Source organism: Astatotilapia calliptera, chromosome 14 (assembly GCF_900246225.1).
Source record: "Astatotilapia calliptera chromosome 14, fAstCal1.2, whole genome shotgun sequence".
Taxonomy (NCBI): Eukaryota; Metazoa; Chordata; class Actinopteri; order Cichliformes; family Cichlidae; genus Astatotilapia; species Astatotilapia calliptera.
In genome coordinates this window covers 35,353,860-35,369,690 of record NC_039315.1, presented here as the reverse complement: position 1 = coordinate 35,369,690, position 15,831 = coordinate 35,353,860, and the positions used below count along the sequence as shown (strand labels likewise).

At 49.6% G+C, this 15,831-nt stretch overlaps 1 protein-coding gene across 15 annotated transcripts in view; it reads right to left on the bottom strand.

Moving 5' to 3' along the window:
• phldb1b (pleckstrin homology-like domain, family B, member 1b) overlaps positions 1-15,831 on the bottom strand; it is a 107,946-nt gene that overhangs the window by 17,255 nt on the left and 74,860 nt on the right. For 5 of the 15 annotated variants that reach the window (XM_026191652.1, XM_026191655.1, XM_026191653.1 and 2 more), the window contains 10 exons: positions 7,247-7,534; positions 6,753-6,899; positions 6,470-6,607; positions 5,413-5,541; positions 4,150-4,305; positions 3,802-3,912; positions 3,633-3,722; positions 2,470-2,604; positions 1,016-1,177; positions 89-223 (listed from right to left, as the gene is read on the bottom strand). In XM_026191652.1, the coding sequence (XP_026047437.1) occupies positions 89-223; positions 1,016-1,177; positions 2,470-2,604; positions 3,633-3,722; positions 3,802-3,912; positions 4,150-4,305; positions 5,413-5,541; positions 6,470-6,607; positions 6,753-6,899; positions 7,247-7,534 (1,491 nt within the window). The remainder of the gene's footprint in view (positions 1-88; positions 224-1,015; positions 1,178-2,469; positions 2,605-3,632; positions 3,723-3,801; positions 3,913-4,149; positions 4,306-5,412; positions 5,542-6,469; positions 6,608-6,752; positions 6,900-7,246; positions 7,535-15,831) is intronic. The other 10 variants (XM_026191658.1, XM_026191660.1, XM_026191668.1 and 7 more) reach the window with 8 other exon arrangements.

Below are 15,831 nucleotides of genomic sequence, written 5' to 3'. Positions count from 1 at the left end.
GGTGAAGCACACTGCAGTTGTGTTACAGCAGACAGAAAGAGCACAGCAGTGAGTGCAGCAGCGCGAGGAGGAAGGAAAAAGCTTGTACCTGCAGCACAGGCCTGCGGCCCGACAAACATCTGGCTGGCAAAGAGGGAGGGCAGAGGTGGCTGGAGCCAGCCGTCAGCTCCTGGTACCACTGCTCTAAGTCTAGCTTGGACAGGTGAGGCCTGCAGCCTTCAGACTGAAGCAGCAGAGAGAGAACAGGAGGGACGAAGGGAAAATGAGAAGTTAGAAAGCCATCAAAGACGTAGGAACAGGACAGAAAAGTTTGCATCCTACACGCTGAAAGCTGTTAAAATAGAAACAGACTACAGCCACCGCGGCACGTTGTCTTTTAGCCTCCCGATGAAAAACCTGTTTTCTGCGTTTAGGTCCATGCTCCTGCTGCAATCGTCCCACTAACCCAGCTGTCACTGGGCACCGTCATCCTGAACTGACTCGGAGCTGCCGTTACTGCCGAGGGTTCGCAGCAGCGACACACGACGCTTACGCTCCTGTTTCACTCCAGGTGGGAGCGAGCAGATCAGCTCATTGCTCCGAAAAATGAATCACACATGCTAAATATGATAGCTTACATGAACATAGTGAGCTGTCCCACAGCGCAACAGACAGAGGCTCAGGCTCGGGTAAACAGACACCATCTCCGCTTTAAAAGAATATGAAAGGAGCTGCGGACAGGAAACACGGGCAGGAAGCTGTCCATGTTCCAGGCTGCTCGCAGGACGCTGCAGAGCCGCCGTGGGCGGTGTGTGGTACAGAACGACAACATGATGGTCCAGCCCGTTTCACTACACCACTAAAGACGTGTGATTTTTTGTTAATGAAACCCTGTGAGACTTTTTTCACTTAACATCAGGACAAAGCTTGTACTTAGACACGACTTTATACTTCTATTATTATTTCTTAAGTAATAAAGCAGCCATTACTTTGGGGTCACACGCCACAAACCCACAGGAGGAGAGACAGCACACACCTCTAATGAGAGAGGGGGGAAGGAGGCATGAGGAGAGGGGAGGCAGGAGAAGGTGGGGTCTACTGCTCCGGGCTGCAGGGGCTGGCGAAGTGGGGAGGTAGGGGACGACTCCACCTTTGGCATCCCATACATCTGATTTAACTGGCCCACTGTCACATAATCCTTCACACACACAGGAAAAGAAGAGGAGACAGAGGAGAAGGTCAGCAGGGCGAGAGCAACAGGAGGGAGATGCAGCAGAAGCAGGAGGAGCAGCTCTCATTCCACAGTCTGTGTTTTCACATCATAAACTGACGACGACAGCATTCGTGGAAACACACAACACGTGGGCGGGGTTAAAGCCCGGCTCAGCAGCTCCAGGTGCTACAGTCGGACAGAGCGAGGCTGATGCACACAGCCCAGCACATCCAGGTTTATCCAGGTGATTCAGCGGACACACCGTCTCCACGTTTAAGCACCGTGGTTGTCATTTGGAATCATATTTAAAATGGAATTTATCATATTTTCACATAAATTGTTACCTTTGGTTACATAATAAAGATGTTATTATTTACAAAGCTAACGCTACAAATTAAACGATCCTGCCCTCGTTCTGGAGTTTTATTCTGCAGCCATCTTTGATTAGCAGTTACAGAAACTGCACATTAATAAATACTGCTTCAGATTTTTGGGGTGAACAGTTGCTTCTGTCCAACACGTGTCACTCGTGACATCATGAAACAGCACAGCTTACGTTCAGTCTGTGAGGATTACATCAACAACCACGTTTCTCCCAAACGGAGCCTTACTGATCCAAACATGCACGTCTCAGTCCGAAGCTGCGCAGCATCCTCGCTGTGACAGAGCAGCAGAGGGAGCAGCGTGGAACTGGGAGAGCGACAGATAGGAGAGCATAAACTTGGAGTCAAGACAGGAAGTGATGGTACCTCACAGGCGCCAGCCAGCACGGCATCTACGAGCGTGCGAGCCGGGCTTTTCACGGTGGCCGCCGCCGCCGCCGTACATCTTACACACGTCCGACGGCTTCACGTATTCCTGAGCCGCAGCCGACAACAGACAGGATGAGAAGCGGCGAGGACGGCGCCGCGCGGTGCCGCTCAGACACAGCACGTGGACAATCACACACACGGACACGCGGGCGCAGAGCCAGTACACAAATCCTTCATGGTTTTTGTGACACCTGTGCAAACCAGGCTCGTTCACGTCACATTGAAAGGTGCACAGTGCGTGATGACACAGAAACACGCCACAACAGAAACAGCGCAGCTGCTGCCGTGAATCGGCGCCACATAAATGAACCAGGCACACGTCGGCACAGGTGATGCAGTGCTAAAATAAAAAGGTTCAAACTGGCCGGGCAGCGGCACACTACAGCTGGAGGGTCACCACGACACGGCAAAGCGCAGGAAGCACGACACAGCAGCAGGGCATCATGCGGGGGTCAGTTCAGTTACCTCTGTAGGGCTGCTGGGGTACAACTGACAGGGAGGGGAGGGGTGTAAGTAGGAAGGAGAGGCTCGACACAGGGAGCGCTGGGAGGAGCGGAAGTCCTCCGACGACAGGTGGGCCTCGCTGATATGGAGCGCTTCCTGTTTCGACAGTCCAGAGGTAAGAGCTTTTAATCTCTACAGAAACGTTTCTGGGCTTCGTTAAAAGAAGAAGAAACAACAACAGCGGCGGCTTTCTCTCTGTTACAGAGTTAAAGGGTTTAGTGACCATCGGGCTCCCCACACTGCAAAGCCCCCTCTGTGAGGAGGCACTGCTATTAATGTTTCTATTCCTTTATGGTCCCACAAGGGGAAATTAGTTTAGCAGCAGGATAAAAATAAACAGAACAATAACATAAAACAATGATGACGACAATAGTGACAGAAAGTCCAAGGACAGTTATTTGCCATTAAGGAGACAAGATGCAGAGGGAAGAAGAGACCTGGAGTCTCTGAAGCTCAGACTCACTGTGGATGGTTCAAACAATAACAGGACGAGCCTTTCTACGCACATTTCTATTGTCCATCTTGCCAGCGCCCTGAAATTTTACTAGCAGTTTTTACCAGAAGCTTGTTTGTTTTTTCAAATATTGTATAACAAGACAGTTTTTAACTAACCGAAGCCTTTCATCGAACAAACACACTGGTGCTGTCTGTGCACACGTGGCAGCACTGCTGCTGCTGTGTGTGCATGTTTATCAAACTGCAGAGTGTGTGAGTCTGTCACTGAGTAACGCAGCCTCAGCGTGTTTGTGCTCTCTGCTCATGTCGCCTTCATATTAAATCATTTTGGGCTTTTTAAAGAAGTCATTTCAAACTGCTTTATATTCTTCACGTCGACATACGGGCCGGATATGAGGCTGACGTGATGAGACCGTTTCTTCTGGCTAGCATTAGCTGCCCTGCTAACATGGACACATTGTTGCTAAGCAGAATAGTGACTAGCGACATGAGGTTGACGGCTCTCCATCAACTGTCTGAACTTCATGTTGTCCTTATGCTGCCCTCGTATTATAAGCTGTGCTGTTAGCATGATAGAACTACCTGGACTGCACAATCAGCTGTGAGCCTTGTGTTTTCAGGCCATGAACACAGAGTGAAGCTGAACGCATAAACTCAAAGCGTCTCACCTCCCTCATGGCGGTGGAGGACTTGGGGAAGCTCTTTCCTCCAGTCAGAAAGTGGTATCTCCTCTCAAGGGCTGACAGCCTCTCCTTCTCCTGGACAATCAAACCACGCCATTAGGAGCCAAAACAACACTTTGGGGTTATTTCGATGTGTGACATGGTTCGTGCGTACCTTCTGGAGCATCTGCAGTGTGAGCGTTCGGTCTTTAGCCAGCCGCTCACACTCCTGAGCTGCCTGCAGGCCGAGCTGGTTGGCCTGGTTCTCCAGAGCCGACACCTTCTCCTACACAAGACGACACAAAAGTCGGTGCTGCGGTTGTGCTAACGCGTGGTGCACCTGCCCGTACGTGACATGACGCGTGCCACCACTCTAGTGCAAACAGGCATTTTTCTTACGTCAGCCTCTCTGGGAACAAGTTTACGCCAATCATCCATTTTTAAGAAATGATTCACACAATCAGACTGTGATCGTGTGTGTGACACATTCACAGAAGACACCAACAGGACGGTGTGTCCTCACCTTCCTCCTGGCCACGCTGTGCTGGTACTCGGCTCTCTCCTGGAGCAGCTGCTGGCTGATGGTTTCTCGCTCTTCCTCCAGGCTGCTCTCTCTCTCCAGCTGCTGAAACTCCAGGTCCTCAAACTTTTTAGTTCCTGCTTCCAGTGCCTCTCCATCCTAATCACACAACACCAATCATGATCTCACAAACAAACTCGGACATTAATGTAGTATTTTTAAAGCCATGCTCACTAAAGTGCTACCTAACAGCAGAAATGATCTCACACACCTGGGGAGCACTTTTAAACCTACGTTGGTTTTTCTGGCTGAGCTGGTGCAACATGAACACTCAAACCTGCTGTTCTCACTAAAGACTTATCCTGATGGACGCTCCCCGATCCTAAAAGACGCAGCGACATTCCCACAAGGAGGGGAAGAGCAGGAGCAGGAATCTGGTCAGGGCCTAGGTTAATTGATTAGTGAGCAGCATTATGTGAGCCATGACGAATGACAGAAGAGATGCAGATCAGATTCACACATGCAGTGGAGTGGAGGGTTGTATCACATGACCCGTGTTTGAGCTAAATGCATCCCTGGGAGGAAACGCACGCCAAAACTTTAACACTGAGGCTTCAAAAAGTCCAGAAACCAGTGTGGCACACTTCCACGGAAGCTACTGAAAACCACCTGTCTGCACCACTGCTGCAACTAGAAGTCTGCAAAACCTTTGGTGTTATACAGACTGGGCGTCCACAGCTGTGTGGGCGCCCACGGTCCACCTTTAGTGAACCTACACTAGCAAATATTTAGCTCGGTTAGACTTTATCATTAAAACGTAATCATCAGCACTCGGACTGTCGACGTGTTGGTTAGGGTTTGTGGTCGTTTTATTATAAACATTGGGAGGAACATGCTTTTCTTGGCTGGTGTTTTTAATAACAGGTATCGTTATTTTCCTGCGACACGTCGTCTGCAGCTGAGTGGTGTTACAGCACAGATACCAGCAGAAATATATTTTCCCCGGTGATTCAAAAATGACCAAATTATGCGCGCCCGGACGGTTTACCGAGATTTGGCCTCAGCGTGAGTTAGACAGACGCTCTACTTTAATATATGTCAACAATCTGTATCTCTCAGGATGCGTCTCTGAGTCAGACCCATGAACTCCACTTTAAAAAGAAAAACCAACTATTTGGTGCTATAATAGCGAAGGTCGTGGGTGGGATGGACTACAGTCGGGAGCTGGAAGGATGGATGGGAGCTTCTGATCAACTGACGACCCACCCTTTTGAGCTGTTCCTGCAACTGTTCCCGCAGGGACTCGGGACAATTATGAAGCTGGTTCTTCAGCTCAGCGTAGCCCTCCTGGAGGCTCTGCAGAACCCGGCGCTCGGCCTCAACATTAGCCCTCTCCTAGAAAGACACGACACACACCCACACACAGGATGGATGGACGATAGGAGAGAAAGACAGAAACACTGCTCAAAATCCACGCCATGCAAATCAAACGCTGTAAGGTGTTAGCAACAGACACAGTCACAGATTTTAAGGCAGTCCACAGGAAGTAGCAGGTACAGCAGCTAATATGAAATACTTTAATATTTCAAACATCAATAAGCTGCACAGAAGTTTGCACACAATGTATCTGGCAGTGATTGAGCAGAGAACGTTCCCACCTCCTGGGTGCCCTTCCAATAAATACTAGCCTTGCTGTTACTGGCCGTGCTGAAGCAGCAGCACATGGAAAAAGGTCCACGAGGACTCTACACAGAGTTTACAACTAGCTACGACAAAGTTACTAAATGTATCTTCTTTGCACGTCCTGCCTTGTAGTGAAATGCTGTATGTGAGTACAAAGATGCCACCTGCAGGATCGAGAACATGCTCGAACATTCCCTCCTCTGCTGGTCAAACGTCTTATTAAAGGCCCAGAGCAGAACCGAGCACTACAGAACCAAAACCTACAGACCGGTCTGCTTCATCAGAGGGGGAAGAAAGAGCGCACTCTGAGTGCAGAGGAAGCAGAGGGAGGATTAAGGGTTAACGATGGCGGTTAGTCAGCTGAGTGAGACACTGGAGAGCACAAAGACCAACCCTAAGGCAGAAACATGCAACAGCAGACACTGAATGAGGCAAACAAGCCTTCTATTAAGCCCTCACAGCATGGATCCTCTACGACGTCTATCAGTAATCAAGGATGCTCAGAAACACCGACAGTGATGACCCAGTGAGGGAAGACTGAAAGCACAGGCAGTGAGTGTGTCTGTGTGTGTTTAACCTCTGTGAACTGAAATAAACCTGCAGCTCGTCCGCCCTGCCTCCTGATTACGGCTTCATGTACCTTGTCTTTCTCTCTCTGGATGGCGCTCTCCAGCTCGTCCAGCTTGTGCTGCAGCTGAGCGATGATATCTGCTTCGGTCTCTATCTGGTCGAGCTCTGCCTGCCTCTCGCCCTGCAGCAAGGCGCGCTCCATCTCAGCCTGGAAGGACAGCACAGCGACACACAGTGGGACCAGCGGGCTTTGAGACGAGCATCGTCATAGCGATGCTGCTCTTTCTTAGAAGAAACGTTATGAAAAGATGCTGGATGTCACCAATTCCCATCAGCATCATCCACTGCTCTACCTCCTGTTTGGACTCTTGGAGTTGCTGCTCCAGTTCTGTGAGCCGGGTTTTGAGCTCGTCGATCCGAGCCAGGACACGGACCCGCTCTTCCTCCAGGTAGCCCAGCTCCGCACGACCGCCGCTGCCTGCGCTGGAGGAGTCCTCGTGCTTCAGAGAGAAACAGAGGGGTGAAAACATAAAGCATCAATCCCGCCACAGAAGGCTGTCCACGCTCATTCAAATATATGTAATCATTAGGAAATCTGATAAAAGATGGAGAACAAAGGAAGGCAATTAACTGAAGGCACAAGCAGAAGGAACTAGCCTCGTGCAGCATCCAGCGCAGGAATCCAGTCACAAACAGGAAAACACAAGCAATGCCAAAGCTGATGCACTGCTTCACATTACAAAGAGAAGCTAAGTGGAGTCTATGTGAGGATGAAACCCTGATGCAGCAGGCGCACCATTTGCCGCTGCATGCAGAGACAGCATGTGAAACCAGCGTGCCCTCTGACCTGTCTGTCTCCATTGTGCAGTGTGGACGCTGCGCTGGGAGCAGGAGACGTCCTCACCTCCTGATGAGTGCTCTCTGTGCTACTACACTCCTCCTTCAGGTTCTCCTCGTCGCTCTCCCTCTGTCTCTGTGCTAGGCGGAGCGTGCTTGAAGACGCCGTCCCTCCCGGCACGTTCTCCAGACATCCCGGGAATCCCGACCTCCCCAAGCACAGCGGATCCAGGCCGGTGCCCTCTCCTTTGTTGTACTCAGCACAGAGGTTTAAGATGGTCTCTAGTCGCTGTCTCTCCTGCGGCGAGCACACAAGGAGGACATGAGATCAGGCTGCACAGGAAACAGAACAGGCTGGTAACAGACTAACAGCTTACCTGTGACGACAGACACACTGATGTGTTTATGCACACGGCAGCCAGACTCTGAACAGCTGCTCGCTTCCTGACTGCAAAGGTGCAACTGATATTATTCTTATAACTGATTAATCAGCTGGTTGTCTTTATAATCAACTGAGACGAACTGCTGCTGACTTTGACCTTCGACCTCTTTACAACAGGCTAAGCTGCTGGGGCCTCCCATGATGCACTGCTTCGTCTTCACTCACCCCTTTTCACTGTGTTTACACACAGCTCCGTGCTATTACTTTATTGTTATTAACCTCTGTCTCTCTTCCACAGCATGTCTTTATCCTGTCTTCCTTCTCTCACCCCAACCAATCACAGCAGATGGCCCCGCCCCTCCCTGAGCCTGGTTCTGCCGGAGGTTTCTTCCTGTTAAAAGGGAGTTTTTCCTTCCCACTGTCGCCAAAGTGCTGCTCATAGGGGGTCATGTGATTGTTGGGTTTTCTCTGCAGATCCTGTTACTGTAGAATCTCTATGGTCCAACATTAAGCAGCTTGAGCTGACTGCTGTTGTGATTTGATCCTATATGAATACATTTAGATTGAATCATTGACTCACAGACGTGAAGCACAGACAAACTATCCTTCAGTCGGTAGCCGTTAAGAAATTTGTCCTAAAACTCGGAAAATTCTACAAAACGATTGTCATCATCTGTGAGTCGCCCGACTAACTCACCAGACCGGCCCTGTGGTCTGACTGGTTCACCTACCAGTACATGGAACCTGGAACAAACTGGTGCCAGTTAGCGTTGTAGCCTTGCACTCATTAACCATCTCAGTTGTGTTTTGTGGATTTTAGGATGTTTTTAAAATAAGCCGAGCAGGCCTCGCTGTGGTGTAACTGTCAAGTCTTTTTATAGCTCTTCATGTGTCCCATGAGTCTCTGTGGTGCACAAACACGGTCCATGGATCCACCTCAGCTAACAAGTTAGCACTCCACCGCCATTCAAAGATGGTCGTGTCTAAATTAGAAAGGAACAACCGCAATGCTAAAGGTCACAAGAGAAAGTCCACAGTGGGTGGCATTGCTGTGGCTGCAGCCTGTGAGCACAGGCTGGGTGGTAACATATTAAAATGAACACAGTACATAATGCAGTCCACTTTATTTTTGAGCTCCCCGGCCTTACAGTAAACAGCTAGCACTGCTTGAAACAACCTCTCTGTGGCAGTCAGCTGTCACTGTGTGGGCTCAGGTCACCCACCCAAATATCTACTGCTGTGGAAGCCCTCTGCTGCAGACGAGGGCGGCAGCCGGCAACAAAACACCAACCAGTGTTTCAAAATCTCCAACCAATCTTTTACCAGAAACTCAGTGACACACTTTGTGTTCTTGTGATCTCATTCAGAGCCGATCTGGAACACTCGGCAAGTCGAGCAGTTTCAGCCACAGTAATGAGCTTTGGTGCGTCTTTCCCCCTCATGCTGCAGTATGAGCATCTGCACGATTAGGAGCTACAGCCCCCCGTTAGTGTTAACCTGGAATCTGGGACCAGCTTAGCTTGTAACTGAGTGAGTGGGAGTACGAGACCCCTCTGGGCTGTGCAGCAGTGCTGTACGTTCACCAGAAAACTTCAAACCAAAACCTACACCAGTCCTCCCACTCAACATCTGCTTGAATCTACACAACGGTTAGATTGTTCGGGGTTCATAAGCTGTCTGACTGCAAGCCAACCTGGATGAGGAGCAGCGTCACACAGTCTTCCACATAAATCAGCTTCAAACTGGGCCTAAGATGCTCTCAATCAGCTGTGGACAGATTTCTGTGAATCCCATTTTTCTGGGCTTGTTTCACAGAAGTCGCCCACTTGTGTCCAAGTCTGTCTGCAGACATCTTTAGCAGCTGTGAGGCGTCTCTGAGCTGGCTGAGAAGGACGGAGGTGGTACAGCAGGTCAGTGTGTTAATTAGAGCCCTACATGTCCAACACTCATGTCCCGGCCGGACACAGTCACAGCAGCACATTTACAACATGGAGAGCTTTTCATTTGGACCAGCAAATGACTAAGAAGGACGTCCCAAGTTTAATCAATGCAAAAGAACTTCTCCCACTATTAATCTGAAACTGGTTTTAAAAATCTGATGTTGGGAAAAGGGTTTACTTGCTCTCATGATGGACACATAGCAAAATCAGACAAACACCAAGTGCCAACAGCATGGCTGAAACACAGACTTAAAGAGTCTCCGACACGCCGTAACATCACGCCGTAACATCACGCCGGTCCCCTCCACGCTGACAGGGCTGGAGATGATGGAGGACCTCCACAGCAACGTCCACGGAGACCATTATAAACAAACATCCATCAATGACACTCACAGGAAATAAAACCCACTCGCTACATAAAGGGAACAGTACGAGCCTAGCCACAAAGGCTAGCTGTAGCACAGAGTACTGCTAAACATGTATTTGCAGCCGGGTCTGGCTCCTGTCATTAGAGGTCAGCTGCTTGGTATTTATAATCAGATCCTGACGTCTCAAAGTAAATGACGCCATTGCACTGTTACAGTAACTACACTAACGAGTGCATGTGGGTGAAGCTCCTGATTTTACATGTCAGCTTTGTGAAGATTTTCCTGAATCAGTCTGGTATCTCAGGTCCTCGCCTGTACGTGTCACAGTTCTGCTGCTGCACAGCTGACTGTTAGTCTCACGTGTTCTCAGACGTTTGTGCTTCGTAGTGTCTGTCCTGTGTATGCTGGCTCACGGGGAACCTCAGTGAAGTTATTCACGTGTCAACCTGCATCCTGTGACTCAGGTAAAGGATCGTAGTCCATGGAGCCGAGCCTCAAATAGATTTTTTATACATCTAAGCGTTTCTATTTTAGTGAATGCTTAAACCTGCCTGTGTGCCCTGCTGCGTCACCAGGACACACAAAACAAAGTCACAAATCTGACACCACCAACAATGTGACCATCACAGACACAGCTTGTACTGGTCACATAAACCAACATCTGCAGGAGGCAAACTTTCCTTTCATGATGACAGATGTGAGTCTCGCTGCTTTTGACACATTTCACAGCAAATTCACGCCTTTGATTCATAAACTGCAGCTTTGATAATCTGCTTAAATGTGCCAAAGCTGCAGCATCAGATGGGTGTGCATGCAGTCTAAATCCCACACGTGAGATTTTTAGTGGAGTGTTGGTGCTGGGTCAAGTCACCCAGACTCCAACCACGGGGGCTGTGAAGGACGTCTCCAGCCTGCACCCACCCTCTCGGTCTCACCTACTGGCTGGATTAGCTGGATTAAAGCGTTCTGAGGCCGGTGCTGCTGGTTTATCCTTGTAATGTGGCTGTTTCAAGCCAAACGACCAAAAACAAAGGTTTTTCAGGGAGTGTGTTGTCTACAGGATTACTGCAGATTAACTATCGCTCTAAATTTCTTAGACAAGAACCTCACGCGTCGCTGAGATCTGTGTAGTGCTACTGTAAAGTTGAAGCCAGCAGGTACCAGGAGGAAACAGCTGGCCTAGTTTGGAACAAACAGTTTCCAAATCGGACACGAGAACTAATAACACTCGTATTTGTTCCATTTAGAAACCAAAGCATTAGAGCCACTGTGTGACTTTACAGTGGACCATGTCCTGGACTAACAGGAGGCGTTACGTCTCCACACAGGACAGGTAGGTGTGGGAAACCTTTTCCCATACAAGTGAAATCCCCATTTAAAAACTGCACGTGGGCGTGGCTGTAGCTCAGGAGGTAGAGCAGGTCATCTACAGGTCATCGAGAGGTTGGTGGTTTGATCCCGGTCTACGTGCATGCTTGATGATCTGAAACAAACATGGCAGTCAGCTGGGTTACAACCCACTGGCAGAAACACTGACGCTGTGCTGTGGGCGGCCTGTCCTGTAATCTGAGGCAACAGTGAGAGGAAGGAGGAAACAAACAGGAAACAAACAGGAAGCAGTTCATGTCTTCTGGCGAGGCACCACGCGTTTACTCCCACTGAAGCATGTTTGTGTGAGAGCTCTGTGTTAGTTTACCATGTGGCCCCAGCTCCTCCCTCAGTAATGAAACTCCTGTAACAGTGTTGCTCTGAGCAGTAACAACGCTGTTCCCACATGTGCACAGAGCCACAGCCTCACTGTTACTCTGTACCATCCTCATCCTCCCAGCAGTCGGCATGGCTTCCTCACGTCTCCCTCTCTCCCAGGAGAGTCGCCGTCTCCTGTTTTATCCTCATAGCCTTTAATGTTCCTCCCTCCTCCTCCCCCGAGCGCCCCGAGGGCCTTCCCCTGCCCGAGTACCTTTGATCAGAGCGGTTACTTTTAAAGCGTACGGCCACGCTCAACCTACGTCACAGGCGTAAACACAAGCCTCACATGCACAGGCTCTGCAGGGTAAACTGGGAAAGTTCAACAAAGCCTTATTCTCTACATATATCTGCAGGCGGGGTGGGAGAGTCGCCGCACTTGCCTTCTCCGTAACGGTCTACAGAACAAACGCCATTCATCATCACAGCCTCGTGGTTTCAGCTCCCAGAGGAGGAACAAACAGACAATTTCTTTTTATGCTCGTTTCTCTGTCCTGGCTGAACGCACAAACAGGAAGAGCTGTTTAATAAAGCTGGTGGTCCTCAGTGTGGAGTCACTGGCACCCATCATCCAATCAAACTACAGGGCTGTTGCTGGTAGAGGGGGTGGCTAGCATTTAAGCCGCCGACGCCTCCTCTTTGAGGGGCGTCCAAGGCCTGAGGCCACTTCTTAAAGTGAGGACCAGGTTCCAGTTATCACGTCAAACGCTTGCAGCATAGAGAGGAGAACATCAAAGGCCAGATGCGAGTCACGTTCTCTAAACACTGCTGAGACCATAAAGCAGGCTTACGGCTTGATTGTTACAGGATGGAGATAACGCTGAGTGTGCAACACGTGCAGCCCATTACATCAGCTCTGTCAACTTAAACAATTTGCTACGCCTAAGAAATTAAATATCAATACCCGCCCGAGAAGCTGCTGGGTGCAGCAGTCAAACAGTGTGGAGAAGATTTAGTTAACGTAGGAGCCAAACAGCTGCACCGTGGAGGATGCACACAGCAGCACAGGGCTCTGCTGCACCTTCCACCTTACAGGAAGACACCTGTGGGTTCTCTCAGGTAGGATTCAGAGCAAGAGGCCAGGCTGCTCTGACAGCCGAGGAGGCAGCCGGAGATGCTGCTGTAGTTTGTGTATGAGAGCACAGGTATACATGTTTTGGTGCTAATAATAACGAGGCTTGGTGTGAGCCTGACAGGAGTCTAACTCCAGCATCTCCTCTGTCATTTATCACCAACTAGCACATGTAGATGCAGACTGCTAAGCAGGCCTACGAGCTGCAACACACTGATTTCAGCTCCAGGTTTCGTGCACAGTGAAACCTTTTCTCTGCTTTACTGCATGCATTTACAGTGATGGGACGAGGTCGCTCACACACGTAACCAGTCTGTGGCATCATCCATCTATAACACCTGAGGGGTCCACATGGGCGGAGCCAGACGCACAGCATCGACCGGCACCAAGCTCAGCTCCCTCAGCACTTTATCACTCCGTCACATAAATATGGAACAGCTCACTTGTTGTTAACCAAACATCTGTTAGAAACTTCCTGTTTGCTCTGTAAGAGATTATAGTGTTGGTAACAGCACAGACTAATACACCGACGGTGTCTGAAATGTAGCTTAGCGCTAACATGCATTCCTTACCACAGGCGTGAGCACTGAGAGCAGGGCTCTGCCTCTGCTTCAGCACATTTCCACCCAGTCCAGGTTTATGGGATCGTTCCATAACGGGGATTAAAATCACATTTCCCAACCTCCACACAAATAGTCTGAGAGCACCGAGCTGGAACCACATGCAGCCTCTGAACAGTGCTACTATTATCCCTCCGACAGGAAGCGTGAACATCAGCAGCAGCAGTTACCTTCATGAGAGCTGCCATGCTGTTGAGAAAGACCGGCTTCTCTCTAGCCAGAGCCAGCAGGTACACCATGGCCTGCTCCCTGCTCTGAGCTCCCAGCAGAGGGGAGGTCCTGCTGCTGCCGCTCAGCATGTGGTAGCGGTCCATAGCTGCTCTCTGCGCGCCTCCTGGTCGAGCTACTTTGGGACCGACGAAGAGCGAAGCCTACCCTCCACTTCAGAACCCCCAGCCTCTCAGGTCTTGTGAGAGGTGGAGTTAGAGATCATAACATGCAAGGACTTCCTGGAGTGGGAGGAGCCCTGCTGGGTAGTTCTAAGAAAAGCAAAGGGGCTAACTCTGCACATGAAGTAGAACTTTATCCTGAAATAGGCCATGTTCACGCCCATGACTGATGGTCTTCAGCTGTTAGATACACTCCTAGCTGTAGATATCAGGGGCCGAGCGAGCTTTGAAGTGCTCCCACTGTTCTCCGCACTGGCTTCGAGTCCAACTTCTGCTAATTATTTCTCTTTTGGCTGTTTAATAATGAAAGCAGCGCCTTTGAAGTGCTTTGTGCTGCTTTAAACGCTCAGCAGAGGCACATTAAAGGCCTCCAAACAATTTCACTTCATGATATCAGGAGCTTCCAGGAGTCTGCTCCAGGAGGAAGACCACGTTGGATGTGTTGGAGCACCATGCTGCAGTGATGAGCTGATTCATGCATGACAGAAACACGAGTCTAGAGTTGTTTGGGTTACTTTACTACATGTGGGTGCAGCCTGTACCCGCTGCCTGCTTCTGTGTGCGAGGACTGACTTATTGTGTTTCGACATAAACTCAATATTTTGAGAGCGTTGATCATTTTTCACTAACCACATTATAAATCCAGGCTTCGCTTATATCACATAACTCCCAATGCTGCGGTCTGCATGACTTCTTCAGCTGCAGATTTGTCCAAACGAGGCTGTTACAGTTCAGACTGAATCATTATTTTGGTCCATAGTGGAGACTTCTACGTTTTTAGGTCAGCAGCAGGCTGGAGAGGAAGTGAGGTTTGGACTTTCAGCCGGTCCTTTCAGGGCTCACCTCATCGTCTGCCTCCACCAACCTTCACTACATCCATGAACCTTCTCTGTGCTCCTCCTCGTTTCCTTTTGCAGCCACTAAACGCCTCGAGCTTCCCAGCCTGCTGAAACCAGTTTACCCGTCTGACCTTGTACGTCACAGCAGGTCATGTTGTAGACGTCCTCCAGTCACAAACAACCCTCGACACTCACCTCCACCCTGCAAGCTCTTCTTCATGTCCTCAGGTGTTTGCACCATCACCCCAGACACCAGTGATGGTTGAGTCTGTCATCCAAACTCATAACTGAAAGTCAAATGTAATTGGCTGCCTCATGTAAACATCCCTCATCTTCTTCTCCATTTATAATTCCAGCTGCATCATCAGATCTCAGGTTTATACATTTTTATTACGACTCGTCTAACGGGACGCAGGTGGTTTCTCTGGACGCTGGTGCAGCTGAACCAGCAACATCAGCAGTGCCCCGCCCCCATCAAAAATCTTACGTTTAGATAATATATGCTCATGTTTTCCTCACAGCTCTGTCTTTATGCATTTCATAACAGACATTCTCATTTTCAGCACTTCTGAGCAAATTTGCATTTCAAAGGGTTTAAAGAGTGAGTGAGTCGTGTGGAAGCTGCCGGTCACCAGCAAAGAGTCTGAACAGTAGCACGGCGCCCTCTAGTGGACAGGCCAGCAAACAGCAGCCGAGCAGTTCAAACTTCTTTTTCAAACCGTCCCCTGCTGCGTGTCCTCTGAGGGCCAGACAGCACCGTGAACACAATGCTGTGTTGGTGTGACACGGTGCCCCTGACCTAATCTGCCTCTTGTTTGCAGCAGCGTCGTTGGTGCCGTCTCCAGACTGGATTACTGCAGCTTTCCTTTGGATGGGTGGGGCAACAGATTTATGGCTGTCCCAGATAAAGAGTGGTCTTATCTGTTCAAGCACATCTATCCTTTCCTGTTTCCTGGCCCCGTCTGATTTTCTAGCAGAGGAGCTGGAATCACAGTAATCTGCCTGGCCACAGTAAACATGCAGACGGGCAGCTTGCTGCTACAGTCTAAATATTTACTGTGCAGTGAATTACACAAAGCTGCGATTCTGCAAACGCTCCCTTTGAGAAACGTCTCCCTGCCAGTCAGAGGGTTCATGCAGTCTAGGTGCAGGATATATTTGGCAGCCTAGGTGGGCAGGTTTACTGTCCCACAGTAGCTGGACATATTTGGTCGTGTCGTGGGAGACGACGGTCACATA